This window comes from Chiloscyllium plagiosum, unplaced genomic scaffold, assembly GCF_037043375.1.
Source record: "Chiloscyllium plagiosum isolate Xiang-an unplaced genomic scaffold, Cpla_swu_hap1 HiC_scaffold_10, whole genome shotgun sequence".
NCBI lineage: Eukaryota > Metazoa > Chordata > Chondrichthyes > Orectolobiformes > Hemiscylliidae > Chiloscyllium > Chiloscyllium plagiosum.
The window spans coordinates 118,292,120-118,308,283 of NW_028270148.1; the positions used below are offsets into that span (position 1 = coordinate 118,292,120).

The window sequence follows — 16,164 nt, forward strand, 5'->3', positions numbered from 1 at the left end:
CAGCTCAGGATCACACTCTCCCAGTCCTGGAAAGGACCTCTGCTATTTTACATCCTCAGATGAATTGACACACTCAACAAAAGGCGGTGCCTCCACGATATTGGACATTAAGGAACGCAAGTTAAACTTTCATGTTTCGAGGAGAAAGTGAGGGCTGCAGATGCTGGAGATCAAAGCTGAAAATGTGTTGCTGGAAAAGCGCTGCAGGTCAGGCAGCATCCAGGGATCAGAAGAATCGACGTTTCGGGCATAAGCCCTTCTTCAGGAATGAAGAAGGGCTTATGCCCGAAACGTCGATTCTCCTGCTCCTTGGATGCTGCCTGACCTGCTGCGCTTTTCCAGCAACACATTTTCAACTCGGGTTTCCTCAACCATTCCAGAACCTTCTCCTAGCCTCTGGAACTATTCAGAGGCCAATCACCATGCAGCCTCTCCAGCCATCACTGCCGTGATGAGCGATGATGTCACTTCCACCCTTGCTGCCCCAACAGCCACTGCTGACCATGCTGCCTCATGATCGGCGAGAAGACGACCACCTCCCCAGCCAGCAATTGACATGATACCCACTCTGTACATCACTGCCACCCCTGAAGTTGCTGCCACTGCCACCTTCACACCCCCACGAGATGTCACTCACCAGAACACAATGACTACATTACCAATGTCACTTCCACCACCAGTGACATAACTCACCAGAACTCAGCCAGTGACGCTGACATCATGTGTTACATCACTTCTACCTGTGCGGGCCCCACTCCACGTCCATGGTGAGCGCTACTTCTGTTGAAGTCACTCCTGACCCCATAACCACATCCACTCCAGTGGCAGTCTCCACTCCCACTCCTAGCTCCAGTCCCACTGCATGTTTACTATTCCCCAGACCACCCCCTTACTGAGGATGAACAATCAGTCCTCAGCAAAAGGCCTCATCTTCATCCCTCTATGATTCCACAATAATGGAGTTCAACACAGACATTCAACATTTCTTCTACTGCCTCCAGGCCCAGGTTTTCAATCAAGACTCCAACCCACCGAGGACCCCTTCTCCTGCCTCAGACACACCTCAGCCATCTGGAGCCCCAAGCTGGTCTGTTACCTACCCTTGACCTCTTCATTTCTACTCCTGCCATGACAGACTGCTTCAACCTGACCATCCCCCTCAGCCACCCTCAACATGGGGCCCTCTACTTCAACTGAACCAAGGGGGGGTGGGCACAGTGGTAGTTTGTCATAACAACCTCTACACTGCTAAAGCCAGCCATCAACACGCAGACACCTCCTCCTACTGTCCCCTCGACCACAGCATCATGTCGCATCACCAAAATCATCATCATCATCATCTCCCAGACCATCCACAACCTTATCACCTCTGGGGATCTCCCAACCACAGCCTCCAACCTCATCGTCCATGAATCCCACACCGCCCATTTCTACCTCTTAATTCAAACCAGATCTTGCCCATCCACCCATTGTCTCAGCCTGCTCCTGTCCCACTAAATTCATCTCTGTATACCTTGACACCATCCTACACTCCACCTACATTCAGGACACCACCCCCACCCTTCACCTCCAAGATTTATTTCCCCGGCCCCCTACATCTTATCTTCACCATGGACATCTAGTCCCTGTACACATCTATCCGCCACAACGAAGGCCTCAAAGCCCTCAGTTTCTTCCTCTCATGCCTCCCAACCGTACCTTGCACCAACACCCTCATCCACTGGCTGAACTGGTCCTCACCCTCACCTTCCCCATCCAATCCTCCCACTTCCTCCAAACCAAAACAGGTAGCCATGGGCACCTGCATGGGACCAAGCTATGCCTGCCTCTATCAGGTACGTGGAACAGTCAGTCAATCTCCTGCAGTTACATGGGCACCAACCCCACCTTTTCCTCCACTACATCAATGGCTGTATTGGTGCTACCTCATGCTCCCACGAGGAGTTTGAACAGTTCATCAACTTCAACACCTTTCACCCAGACCTCAAATTCCCCTGGTTCATCTCAGATACCTCCCTCCCCTTCCTGGACCTCCATCTCTGGTGATTGACATTACAAAGCCATGGACTTCCACAGCCCAACCTTCTTAATATCCAAGTACATTCAACCAATTTGATTCAAGATTAGCATCTATGATGCTGGGGACCATGGGAGGAGGTAGAGAAATTATTCACTTGGCTGTTCCGGCTGAAGATTGAATAAATATGTCAGCCTTATCGTTTGCATCGATGAGCTGAGTCTTCCATCTTTGAGGGGATCAGTGTGAAGCCTTGAGTGAGCAATTTAAATTATCTATCACCATTCATAGCTGGATGTGGCAGGCCTGCAGAGCTTAGAGCCGATCTGTTAGTTGTGGGATCACTTAGCTGTAGTACATGCTGCTTATTCGGTTTGGCACACAAGCGGTCTTGTTTGATAGCTTCACCAGGTTGACACCTCATTTCAAGTATTCTTTATGCTGCTCCTGACATGCCTTCCTGCACTCTTCATTGAACCAGTGTTGATCCCTGATTTGGTGGGGATAGTCAAGTGAGGGATATACCAGACCATAAAAGTGTACAGATTGTGTTGGAGTACAATTCTGTGGATGCTTGTGTACAATGCCTTGCGGATGCCCAGTCTTATTGTCAGTTTAGGGTATATCAGGCTGTTGACAAGTTTGAGACACAGCACTCCCAAATTTTGACACTTGCCTGCAAATGTTAGTAAGGAGGATGTTGCAGGGCGCAACAGGACTATTTCCACAGTAGTCTTTCCTGTTGCTGGTCAATGCCAGGTGGCCAATAGAGTTTTGTGTCTCTTAAGACTTTGTAGCAATTGAAATGGTTATAGATCAGGTCAGATCCCCCCAAAATTTTAAAGGTAGCCTAGATCCTAACTTTTTTTATTTTAAAGGCAGATGTTAAGTGGGCATTCCAGGTGTGATGCTGCTGGTCAAACCACTCTGCTTTAAGCAAAACAGAATTTAAATACTATAGGTGAAACATGAAAAAAAAAATGGAAGAATAACCATTGGAAAACTTAAATCAATCTGATACAGCAACATAACTAAGGAGCAGTTCCAATGCAGTGAAGTCCCATAAACACACAGCCCTTGGAAAAGTTAAATTCAAACAGATTCTTACAGGCAGGAGGGACCAACATCCAAAACAGATTTCAGAAGGTCGGTCAAGAAACAAACATTCACTGAAGCTTGCAACCTTTCCTGGACTCCAACATCAGTGACTGCCACAGCTAAACCAAACTAGAAAAACAAACTGAACTGGCAGACTTGGCCACTCCCCTGCCATTGTTAAACTAAGAATGTTCTGGAGCCCTTGGCATCTTTGTTTTTGAGGTCAAAAACAAAAGCAACTTTCTTAAAGTCATAGCATCATCACAATACAACTGAGTGGCTTCCTAGGTCAGTTCAGAGGACTGCCAAGCATTTACTGTAGGTCTGGAGTTACATGTCAGCCAAATTTCCTTCCCTGAAGAACATTAATGAGCCAGATGGTTTCACACCCCCACCCCATGACAATCAATAATTTCATGGTTTAGAAAAAAAAATAATTGATAGCTTTCAGAGAAGGTTCATTCAACTGGTGTCAGAACATAGAGACATAGGGGTTCAGGTATTTAATTCTTTGAAATTTGCAGAGGTAGACAGGAGGGTTAATATGGCATTTAGCTTGAATGTATTGCTCAGATCATTGAGGAGTTGGGATGTCCTGCTGCGGTTGTACAAGACATTGGTGAGGCCACTTTGTAATACTGTACACAGTTCTGGTCACCCTGCATAGGGAGGATATTGTTAAATTGGAGAGGATTCAGAAAGGACAACCTTATGGAGGTCATGAGGAGCATAGAGAACGTGAATAGCAAGGGCATTTTCCCTGTGGGTGGGCTTCCAAACAGGGATGGGGTATGTTTTATAAAAGGGGAGAGGTGGAAGTTTTTTTTAAAAAAAGGACATAGTCAGATGTACAGAGAAGGTTCCAATCCGTCCATGCTGACCAGATATCCCAACTCAATCTAGTCCCACCTATCAGCACCTGGCCATATCCCTCCAAACCCTTCCTATTCATATACCCATCCAAATGCCTCTTAAAATATTGCAATTGTACCAGCCTCCACCACTTCCTCTGGCAGCTCATTCCATACATGTACCACCCTCTGTGAAAAAGTTGCCTCTTAGATCTCTTTTATATCTTTCCCCTCTAACCCTAAACCTATGCCCTCTAGTTCTAGACTCCCCGACCCCAGGGAAAAGACTTTGCCTCTTTAACCTATCCATGCCCCTCGTGATTTTATGAACCTCTACAAGGTCACCCCTGTCTCTGACGCTCCAGGGAAAACAGCCCTAGCCTACTCAATCTCTCCCCATAGCCAAATCCTCCAGCTCTGGCAACATCCTTGTAAATCTTTGCTGAACCTTTTCAAGTTGGGGCAACATGTTTTTTCTAAAAAAAGTGGATCATGTGTGGAATGAACTGCCAGGAGGAAGTGGTGGATGCAGGGACAGTTACATTTAAAAAGACATTTGATAGTTACACGAGTAAGAAAGAAATGTTTGGAAGGATATAGACCAAATGCAGGAGAGTTGGAACTTGGTTGGCATAGTCTAGTTGGACTGAAGGGTCTGTTTCCATGCTGTACAACTGACTCAGATTCCTGGAATGAAGGGATTCTCTCTTAGCAAGAGAAGGTTAGCTGTATCATTAAAGATTAGAAGAATGGGAGGCTGGTTATAAAGATCCAAGAGAACTGGACAGCATGGATTCTGAAAGTATTTCCTTTTGCAGGAGACACTATAAGAGGTCACAGTCTTGAGCGAGAGCAAGACTAACTTAAATCAGAGATGAGAAGGGATTTTTGTGTCTCAAGATTGTTCGTCTATGGAATTCTCTCTACCAGAGAGCAGTGGAAGCTAGCTCACTGAATTCTATGAGTTAGATTTTTGATTGGAGAGTAAGGGCAAGTAGTTTTTTTTTAAAACAAAGCGGGCAGGCAGAAGGGAGTCAAGACCCCAAATACACCAGCCATGATCAAACAGTGGAGTACAATTGAGGGACTAAATGACCTAGTCCTGATGACAATTCTTTTATCAGGCAGGAACTTGACATTTGAACTGCTGGTACTTGTAGACCAGAACAGTGGAGTAGTTTACAAGTGACAGATATTGCTTGATTTTTGACAATTGCAGACAATGGAGCCACTGATTTACAGAAGATTAATAAAATGTGTTTTTGTCTGAGTTGTAAAAAGAAAGTGTTAGCAGGTGAATTGTGTAACCCTCAAAAAAAAAACCACTGGAAAAAAAGTGTAAAATGACGACTTAACCACTGTCTTCTTTTCGACTTGGTCCACATACCTGTTGAAATATGTAACTGAATGTTATCATTTATTTTATAAAATATCAAGGAGAGACAATGAGGACAGGAAACCTCTTCAGTTGGACTTGAAAAAGTGGAATGGTGGCAAGAACTGTACTTTGGACAAAGACTGACAACCCTGTTGGTAAATAACAGATTTATATGGCACAGATTTATTAATGCAATGCAAGGCCCCAAAGTGTTTCACAGGAGCCTTATAAAACAAAAAGATGACAGAGCTACATAGGTTGGATGAGCAAAAGCCGAGTCAGAGTTAGACTTTAAAAAAGACATGTTAAGAACCAAAATAAAGCAGGGAGACAGAGGGAGAGATTGCCAGAGCTTATGGCCCAGGCAGTTTAAAGAATATCCAACAATGGTGCAGTTATTAAAATCATCAGTTGGATCTCCACTTTAATTCTAGCCTCATGAGAAGTAAGATTGTGGGGAAGGAGGATTCCTGAGCTGGAGAGAGGTGATGAATATCCGTCAGATCCAAGAATCCCAGCATTAGGAGGTTTAATTATAAAAGCCTAGAACCAATTGTTTACAATTGGTTTCGAAACATTTCCTGGTTTGTTTTGATAACTATCAGTATGCATGTGTTTCACTATGCCCTTCTTGAACAAAGATTTGGATGCTTTCATAGTTTGTTTAGTAAAAACTAAAAGTGCTTTCAGCATGAACAAGAATGCAAATACAGTCTGCTTGGTTTGACAGCTTTGCCTCCAGTACCTTAATCTGACTGACAAATTTGAGAAAACTTGTGACTGTAAGTGGACAGTCATTCCAAGAATTCCAAATTCACCCAACATAATGGGTTTACAAGTGAGGCTAGTGTACAAAATGGTTACCCGACAATGATATCGTACTCCATAACAACAATCATTTCAGGTGGTCTCCAGAAATCACAAACTGAACGCATTTTCAAACAGAACTTTCCATCTGCTCAGTTATAAATTAATGCCAGTTTATTACCTCCATTTAAAAAACAAGCAGAAATACTTTATGCAAAGATGTAAATCTATTTTGAGTGCACCACAGTTCAGCAGACAGACCTAGACAGAATCTTGTTCAGTCCTAGGTAGTCTGTCCATATCACTTATTCAGATCTCTCACACAGTCTTACCTTCTAACTCCTTGAAAGAGAATTTTCTTAAGTGGAGGAGAAAATGATGCCAGACTATCCATTATCTGTTAAAATTTTAAAAAAGTTTTTTTAAACAAAAGGGAAATATTAAAATCTTTGCCTGTTCCCCAGTTGGAAGGGTGCAAGGAAGTTTAAATTCTTACCAGAGCCTTAACAGATTGTAGAACTTTCTTCTCTAAATGCTGAAGGTTCTTGTATACAACATTTATTAATTCCATTCCAGCAGATACTGCCAATAAAGAACCTGCATATTTTAAAAACATTTAACGAGACTAATCATGCAGAAAAGGAGAGAAACCAACAGCAAAATTTCACTATCCCTGTAATAGGTTGATTCACATTCTTCCTCCGCAGTCATTATTCCAAGATACTGCAATACAGAGACCAGAGCTTCCCAATAAAAACTATTTTAAAATGGATCAGCTTAATTAATTGTTTTTCTGATCTGGAAAAGCCCTGTAGGTCTGGCAGCATCCGTGAAAAGAAATCAAAGTTAAACATTTCAGGTCTGGTAACTCTCAGAATTGATGGTAGCTAGGAAAGTGTTTATATGTAGAAGATTGGGGTGGGTATAGCTGTAAAAAGTAAACGATGAGCGAGAGCACCAGAAAAAAAAAGTGGATCATGACCTGGCTAGGAGGGTGAATAGCTGTTAAAGGAGATGGTGTGCAATAGCAGACTGTGATCACAAGACCTGGTGTGTGGGATGGGCAGTAGCTTGGACATGACAGTTCAATAACTTCAGGACTACATATTGAGTTCTATTTCCTAAAGTTTGTAGGGTCCCCAAATGGAAGAGGAGGTGTTGTTCTTCCAGCTTATACTGAGCTGAGCTTTGCTGGAGCACTACATAGAGCCCAAGACAGAGAGAGAGATATTGGCCAGAGAATAGGGTGAGGTGTTTAGGGTGAAAATTGCACAGTGTTCCCAAAGATTTTGTCCAACATGTTTTTCCTCCCCATAAACATACTTTTAATTATTAAGAATAGAATCAAAAATTTTAGTTATCAGAAATTTGTTACACTTAAAACCATGCCAATGCATTAATGACTGTTACAATAATGTCCCAACATTTAGTTTGTTGGAAACTAAGCAGTTACCAGCACAAATTCAAAATTAGAGAGATAAGAATTGATTTGAGTGAAATTTGTTCAAGTGAACTAGCCATTAAGTTTAAAAAATGCTCGTAGTTGATAGAATTGTTCAAAACAGCAGAATTGATTACTCTAAAAAAGAGCCAAAAGCTGAAACAGTTTCTCTCCATAGATGCTGTCAGACCTATTGACTATTTCCAGCCTTTTAAAAATATTCTAGATGCCCAGTGTTTGCTACTTTTATATTCCAGTACTGAATCCAGAACAGTACATATGTTCGAGATTTTAGAAACAGACTTATGCTTATTTTTCTTTTGTGGCACTTTTTAAAATATCAAATTTTTAAAAATGCAATGAAGGAATACATATAATTGTTAAAACTCAGCCTTTTGTCATCACACTAAAACAAGCACTTGCCAATATCATGTAGTTTTGGTGCCAATGTTGTCCATGTTGGATTCTGTGACATGGATGGCTCCACTGGGTAGATAGCATCTAAAAGGCTGGTTTTATCAGTCGGATTGGTTGCAGCATCAACAGCCCATTGGGCTGCATCAAGAGTGGGGCTAGTTCGCCACAGGCTGGACATTTGCCAGTCCACTGCATAATTTAGAAATCCCTTTCCAGTCGTCATCACACTGGAATTTGCTACGGAAGACATGTCTGCATGGGTTGGTATAATCAGTTGAAGTTCCATTGTGTGGGTTTGATGAAAGATGGTCTGAGCAAAACTTTCACTGTACAAATTCCAGCTTTCAGACTTCATCCGCAAATCATTGTCCAATGATGGAGTTAACAAAAGTGGCAACATCTCATCCCAAACAGAATAGATGGGCACAGATTTGCTCATTCTATCATTGCCGGGTTCAATTGTGCTTTTAGGGTCACAGGGTACATGGTGTTGGATTTCACGCTGTACGTGTCCGTATGATAATGAGGTTTTTAATAGCTTTGTCCTTAGATGCTCCAAGCCCTCATGTGCAAGGCCTCTAACAATGCCACAAATGGTTGTCTGACTGAGGACCCCAACCTCAGACAGGACTCTATTGTTTTGCTTTTCTGCCTCTCCTTCAGTAGGATCAAGCCAATTTAACAGACTCATCATTCTATTTAATCCATCAGATGTCAAACTCCCCCAGTACTTCCTTTGATGAGTTTCAATGCATCGTGTTTGGTGGATAATGTTTGCAGGGTTAATGGCTGGATGCTTGGAATCAGAGATAAAATTCCTCAGACTGAAATCAGAGCTCAACTTTACACTTATTCTAGAATAATCATCAACTTGCAGTTTTAAGAGTGCATCACTTTGGAAGGAATGTAGTGTAGGATTTACTTCCCCCAAAAAGTGAAAGATGGAAGATGACCAGAATCCTGAAGAAGTTGAATAGCTGATTTGCCACGGACATGGAGCATCAGTAAAACTACTGAATTTGTCAAACTTCCAGTTCACTGGGTTCCTTTTAATCTTGGATGGTTGTGAAATATCCCCATTACCTTTGACTTGCAGCTTTAACCATTCAGAAGTGACATTGCCCATCTGTAGACTTCTGGTTGGCTTCAGAGGTGAAGCGCTGGGTAAATGAGGCCGATTTCCTGAAGGCCTTGGCTGGCCAGAGAGTGTTGTGAATTGCACTGCAGTAAAGAGAGGCTGTGGATAGGAGGTATAGTGTGCCTGTGGACCTGCAAAGCTTGCTGCCTGGTGTTTGATGGAGAGGCCGGAAGTAGATGCTGACAATTTGGGAATGAGCTGGGAATTAGTGGCTGGCCATTCTCTCCCAGGAAGCTGCAAAGGGTGTTCCATCACTTCAGCCTGGAACAAGTTTTTGGTGTGAATCCTCTGTGGTGTCTCATGAACCACATCCATTTGCTGGAATCTCTTGAAAGATGGTGACAGTAGCTCCAATTCCAGTGGAGTGTTATGATCCAGATATTTCACATGGAAACATCTGGGAGAGTGCATAGAACCTCCTTTCAAAAAAAAAAGGACATGGTGTTTGTCACTGAGGAACCAACAAAGAGGTCATCACAAAGTTGGTTCAAACAGGCTGTGAAACACGAGTGGGCGTGCAAATTCTCAAAACAATTTGGTCTAGATTCTGGTTACAGTGTGCCCAGAACAAACCCCTGGATGTGGTACTGAGTCTCCATTGGCTTTAATATGAGTTACAGTGGGAGAGCCTTGTAGGATGGGGTTGGATAAACTGGGGGGGAAAATAATTCAGCAGGAGGTATCATTGAAGGCCCCATACAATTCCTCAAAAAAAAATCCCCAGGGGAGAGACACTCCCTTACTAAAAGGCAATGTTACAACTATTTTTGTAAAACAATGTGACCTTTGCATGAATTCAGTCAAATTAAAATTATTCTCCTGTAGTATCAAGCCCTGTCAGGTTAGGTAAATAGAGTAAAAGTGTAAAAAGCTGCTTTCAAAAATATGAGAACTAAAGAAGATTTTCCCAATTCTTGCAGGAGGTGCAAACTATAGAGGAAGTTACACATGATAATGAATTTTTTTTCCCCAAGAGAAGCTCATGGTAAACATAGCTATAGCTAGAGAATTCTCATCCATTTGTTGCTCAAACAAAAGTAACATATCAAGACTAGTTTTAAAACAAGGATATTTTACAGGTCCTGAGCAAACCAGCATATTTTATCACCTACACTAACCCAGATCCGATTCTGTAGGATCCAAATCTCAATCTGTGGGGGGAAAAAGGAGAACAGAAGTTTCAGAGCACACAGAAGAGTGTAAAAAGTAGACCATTCGGCTCCTTAAGCTTGTTCCAATGATACCAACAAATCTAATTTGTTCTGAATTCTGCATTCCCAATCCTGAAGCTAATAAATAATAAAAAAGATAATTGAATTTTACAACCTTCCACCAGGAGATGGAGTGCTCCAAAAAAGTTGCACAGCCTTAAAAAAATAATTTATCTTCAGACTCCCAAAAAGGGGACCCCCCACCTCAAACTTTAAAACAAAAGTCCCCTAGCTGCATAGAGTCACCACCACAAGAGGAAACCTTTCCATGGCCGTGTCAGGACCATTGGGGGAAGAAAAGGGGGGGGGGGGGGGGGGGGGGAGAAAAAGAGAGAGAGAGAGAGAGAGAGCGCGCGAGCGAGTGGTGAAATCCACATTGATGCAGTGTGGTTGGAGGGTCCCCAAGAAAACGAGGCATTCCTCCTCCAGGCATTGGGTGGCTAGAGAGTTTGACAGCGGAGGCGACCAAGGACTTGCATATCCTAAGTGGAGTGGGACACCGAGTTGGTGTTCAGCCACAGGGCAGTGGGGTTGATTGCTGCGTGCCCCAGAAATGTTCTGCAAGTTGACATCCTGTCTCTCCAATGTAGAGAGGATCACAGAGAGCAATGTATACAGTAGGTGTTGTGTGGAAGTGCAGGTGAATCTTTGTCAGATGTGGAAGGCTCCTTTGGGGCCTTGGACAGAGGTGAGGTGGGGTGGGGGAGGGGGGTGGAAGATTGTGGGCACAGGTTTTGCAATTCTGGTGGTGGCAGGGAAAAAAAAGTGACAGGAGGGAAGGGGTGGGGGTGGGGGTGGGGGTGGGGGGGGGGGAGGAGGGGAAAACATGGACTTGATGAGGGAGTCATAGGGAATGGTCTCTGAGCAGCAGGAAAGGGGTGGGGAGGGAATAATAGAATGGTGTGGCCTGTTGGCAAGGTGTTGGAAATGGTGGAGGATGATGCTTTGCATCTGGATGTTGGGGGGGGGGGGGGGGGGGGGGGGTGAAAGGTTAGAGCAGGGATGGAAGGCAAGGACCAGGGGAGGGGGTTCTTCTGTCCTTGTTGCAGTTGAAAATGTGTGCGCTTAGGAGGACAGAGGTGCAGAAAGTAGAGGAAGATGCATTGGAGGGCATTGTTGATCACATTGTGGGGGGGGGGGGGGGGGGGGGGGGGGCAGAAATTGCAGTGGTTGAAGGAAGCCATCTGGGACACAGACACCCTGCCCCCCCCACCCACCCACCACAGTCCTGATGTAGAGCTGATGCTCAAAAAATGTTGATGCTCTTGCTCCTCGGATGCACAATACATAAGTGGAGACCAGAAAAGAAATGGCTGCACTTTGTAATGTCTCAAATATAAAGTGACTATATTAAAAAAAAAATCAGTTGTGCATCATGTTTGCTTTTAAAAAGTAGCAAATGATTACCAGGATTGCAGAGACAATTGTAGACTCCAATATTAGTCAGTAGTGGTATGTGGAATATTTTAATTTTCAGCATAAAAAAAACCAAGACTCATACTCAGAACTTCAGAAAATAAACACATTCATTAAAATAAAAATAATTCTAGCAAAATAATAGACAAGAATTTCTCACAGCCAAGAACTGAATAAATGATCTAAAACGGAATCCTTATCTTGCAGAAAGAGGGTACAATTACATGATTAGAAAATTAGAGAGTGTCCAAGTTCAGATTTAAATTCAAAAATGAAAGCATACAAATATTTTGAAGGAACCATTTATTTTCACTTTCAGAGACTGCATTTGGGAAGAGTTTTATATTTTAAAAAAAGTACTGTTTAAACAAGATCCAGGAAATCTCAAAACAAGTAAATCCATGGACAGATTGAAATGGGCAGTTCCACACAAAACAACTGGACAAATCTAATGTATTTAGAGACTTTTATGCTTATAATAGAAGCAGTCAAACGGCATCAAAATATTCAAAACACCAGTAAAGCTAGCAAAGTTTCAATTAGATCATTCAGAAAGTTTATATTCACAGATTTGTAAGAACATGGACTATTTCCCAACCCTGAAGGAAATTGGTTTTCAAATTAATTGAAAAAAATACATGACATGTTTTTAAACAGCTGAACTAACAGTTTAGGTTCATTTCCATTCTTCACAATGGAAACACTGCAGCTCAATTGCTTCAGGTCATACAAACCCTGGTGATGAGCAACACCCTGTGATTTAAATCTAACTCCCAAAAGTTATTCTAATCTTAAACCATGTAGACATTTAAATCAGGTCTGAAAAACAAAAGAAGTATTGATATATAAAAAAAAAGAAACAATCCTGGGAATGTTAGGAAAGTAAGCAATTAAATCTACAACCCTTACTATTAAAGCTTTTAACAGATTGCTGCAAATGATAGAATATTAAAAAATACCAACTGTAAATGCCATTGCCAAGTCAGAACCTCAGCTTTTGCAAATTTAGTTAAAACATTGGATACCTCAAGTTAGGAAAAAAGTGCAATTAGCCGATTACTTTCCAATCCTAACATTGTCTTCCAAACATGGAGTCATAGTGAATGCCTTTTGCACCAGGTTATTAAGTTACTGTCCAACTGTATCTTCAACTCACACAAATTAATTACTTTTGCTTATATAATATGCAGAAGCTAGTGATCCTTTCCTTATTTCTTCTGGAAGTAGTGAAGGTTGATATCTCGCTGTGAGCTAACTGAATTTTCATTACGAGCAGAGACCCGCTTTCTTCTTTTACTCATCACAGAGAGGAGGGTTAATATTATTGCCAGGATCAAAACTACACAGAGGATAATAGCAATTAGCAATTCATTAAAACCAAGGGAATGCTTCAAGTCAGGCTCTGTAAGGAGAAAAATATCTACATGATTTTCTGGGAACTTTTTTGAACAAGTGCATTAAATAGAGATAGTACAATATTATTTCCAATAACCTCCCATTTTAAAAGGGTTAAAATTTTTCCTGAAGGTTTATCTCAAGCCCTGTATTTTGAGATATGACTGACAGCTGTGGTACCATTAATTAGTAGTTTAAAGACAGAATTTCATTGCAATACTATTACAGGAAAGTAGAGTAATTGAGTGTGGTATTCTGAAGAATGAGCTAAGGTATAGAAAGAATGACCAAAGCAGATGTTTCTCCTCTGGAGATCAAATCTACAGAATCAGTATGGTGAGCAAAAAAAAAAAAAATGGCAGAGGCCTTGAATAGTTAGAATGTGTCAATCTTCACAGCTGTAAACTTAAAAAAAATTGCAAATCAGAGGTTATAAAAGGAGTCTTAAAACAAAATATACAGTATACTATTTAAATAGAGTAATTACAGGACTTGTTATGGAGGAATCTGGGTAACCTGTTACATGAAATTGGTTTGTAATCACTGTGTCTGCATTTTAAGACTAAAATAAGATGATTTATTGCAGGGGAATGGAATTTAAGTGTAGGGGAGTTTACTATACCTAGACAAGGCATTGTGGAGACTACATCTGAAGAACAGTACAATTTTGGTTTCCTTAAATATTGCATTAGAAGCAGCTCAAAAAGCTTCAACCAACTCATTCCTGGGATGAAGGACATTTCTAGAAAAGCTTGTCCACTTTGAACTAGACCATCTCCTCTATATGCCAGAGTGATTTTACAGAATCAGTATCTTGAAGCAACCTTCTTGGCAGATACCTGGAAGCAGTTTCCATTTTTGGGGAAAGACAAAAACATTAGGGAGATAAATTTGAGGCCAGATTAAATTGATTTTATTTTAGTGAGGGGAATGAAGGAATAAGGCACAGAGAGAAAAAACAAAGCCAGGGCCAGGTCAGCTGTTATGGAGTGAAAAAGCTTGCAGGGCCAAACAGCCTACTCCAGAAGTCCAACTTTTATCGCTTCAGACCAACATTCAGAGCACGGCATCAAGATTCACAGATCAAATAAAACCAGAAAAACATTTTAGCTTAACTATTTCACAACTAGAACCTTCAGTTTCTGCTTTTATTAAAAAACAAACTTCCCAGTTATAAAAGTGCAAAGTAATTTTTACAAGAAAAATTGTTACTCAATAGAAGTGACACCACCAAGAACTTTCATTGATGTTGGAAACAAAGTTCAGCTTTGCAAGCAGTGACAGGATTTAACTTTAAAACCCTTAATTTGCAAAGCAGGTAACTTTTACAAGAATCAAACCAGATTTTTAGTGTTAAATGGAGGTAGTTCAGAGGAGCTTCACTAGATTGAAGTCAGATGTGAGGAATTTGTCTAATGAAGAGTGATTGAACAGTTTAGGCCCACACGGAGTTAAGAATTAAAAGGAAATCAAATTGATGTCTATAAAGATACTAAAAAGGGTTTTGACAAAGAGGAGAGAATGTTTCCTTATGTGAGGCAAACTAGGACAGAAGGGCACAGTTTTAGGATAATGGTAAAAGATTAAACAGAATGGAGGATTACTTCTCCCAAAGAGGGTCATGCATCTGTGGAATTCACTACTGAATGTGGCAGATTCCAGGACACTGCATTAAATTTGAAGGAGAGAGATTTTTATTTTAGTAAAAAGTTTAGGGTTATGGCGAGCAGGTGAAGGAGTGGAGGTGGAGATGAAATCAGCCATTATTGTATCAAATAGCATGGTAGGTTTCAGGGGCTGAATTGTCTGCTTTTGCTCCTAGCTCTTTTAATGATGGGGACCAGCAATATCCTGTGGCTGTAAAAACCATTTTAGAACAATGGTGACTCCATTTTCTCTCTGCAGACCTCCAACTGAATGGGATAATTGTCCATTAGGGTTCATCCAGAAATCTGTTTTACATACATTCTGCTCTTAAAAACAGACCTAGTCAACTGTTAATTTAAGAAAAGAAAAAACAGAAGAAAGATAGTACAGGGGAAGAGATTTCAACATGTTTTAACATGTTACAGGATTAAATACCATGGAAATTCAGAATAATAAAGAAATTTGAAATCCATTACAAGGAGGACTTCTTTGAACTCAAATACATATTAATGTGGAAAGATGGGAACTTTCAAAAGTACTGCATTGTTTTAATTATATGAAATGCAGATTTAATGAGGAATACATTTATCACTAAAATAGCTGCTGTTTTAAATTAATGGCTATGCAGTCTATTTAGATACCTGACTTTTTCACGATACATTCAATGCCAGAACCATTAAGTGAACGGTCCTCAAATCCCTCTATACATCGACAAGAATAGAAACCAAAGGCATTGAAACAATCTGCTCGAGGGTCACACATAGAGAGTCCAGAGGAGCATTCGTTTACATCTGCAAAATGAGGAAAGAGCTAGTGGTCAGCAAACACTATAAAACCCCAACCCGAAAGTCAGGGTCGCTCTAAAAAGAAATTAGGCAAAACAGTTACAAGTTAAGCAGGAGTGAATTACCTTCAATGGATTTGAAGAATAGTGTGGCTTTTCCATGTCTGAGATTAGCTACATGCTTTGCCTTCAGTTGGTTTAACTGAATTTCCAGTGGGCCATAAATGTCCTGACCACCAGGATTGAAATACAGCCAATATGTCAAGAACAGAACTGGAGCATTGATTCTGGAGTTGAAGAAACAAACAAAGCCTTTGAGAGGAGTTTAAAAGTCTCTGGATTAATCCATACTTTAAAAAAAAAATTGAGAAAACAATTCAATTGAGGTTCTACATCTACATCCCCAACAAATCACATGGATCACAAAACCAGCCACAGAGTTATAGATTGGCATTAGCCAAGTGGTTCACTAATAACCTCCTCTGGTTGGGCCGGTGTATGTTTTCCAGCCCCACACTGAACTGTCAACTGGCTTAATAACCACTCATCCAAATAACATTGCTG

The 16,164-nt window shown here is 41.3% G+C and overlaps 1 protein-coding gene across 2 annotated transcripts in view; it reads right to left on the reverse strand.

Moving 5' to 3' along the window:
* LOC122557028 (uncharacterized) overlaps positions 1 to 16,164 on the reverse strand; it is a 64,448-nt gene that overhangs the window by 22,312 nt on the left and 25,972 nt on the right. For both annotated transcript variants that reach the window (XM_043704234.2, XM_043704233.2), the window contains exons 6-10: positions 15,727 to 15,887; positions 15,458 to 15,607; positions 8,016 to 9,566; positions 6,648 to 6,748; positions 6,484 to 6,548 (exon numbers count right to left, since the gene is read on the reverse strand). In XM_043704234.2, the coding sequence (XP_043560169.1) occupies positions 6,484 to 6,548; positions 6,648 to 6,748; positions 8,016 to 9,566; positions 15,458 to 15,607; positions 15,727 to 15,887 (2,028 nt within the window). The remainder of the gene's footprint in view (positions 1 to 6,483; positions 6,549 to 6,647; positions 6,749 to 8,015; positions 9,567 to 15,457; positions 15,608 to 15,726; positions 15,888 to 16,164) is intronic.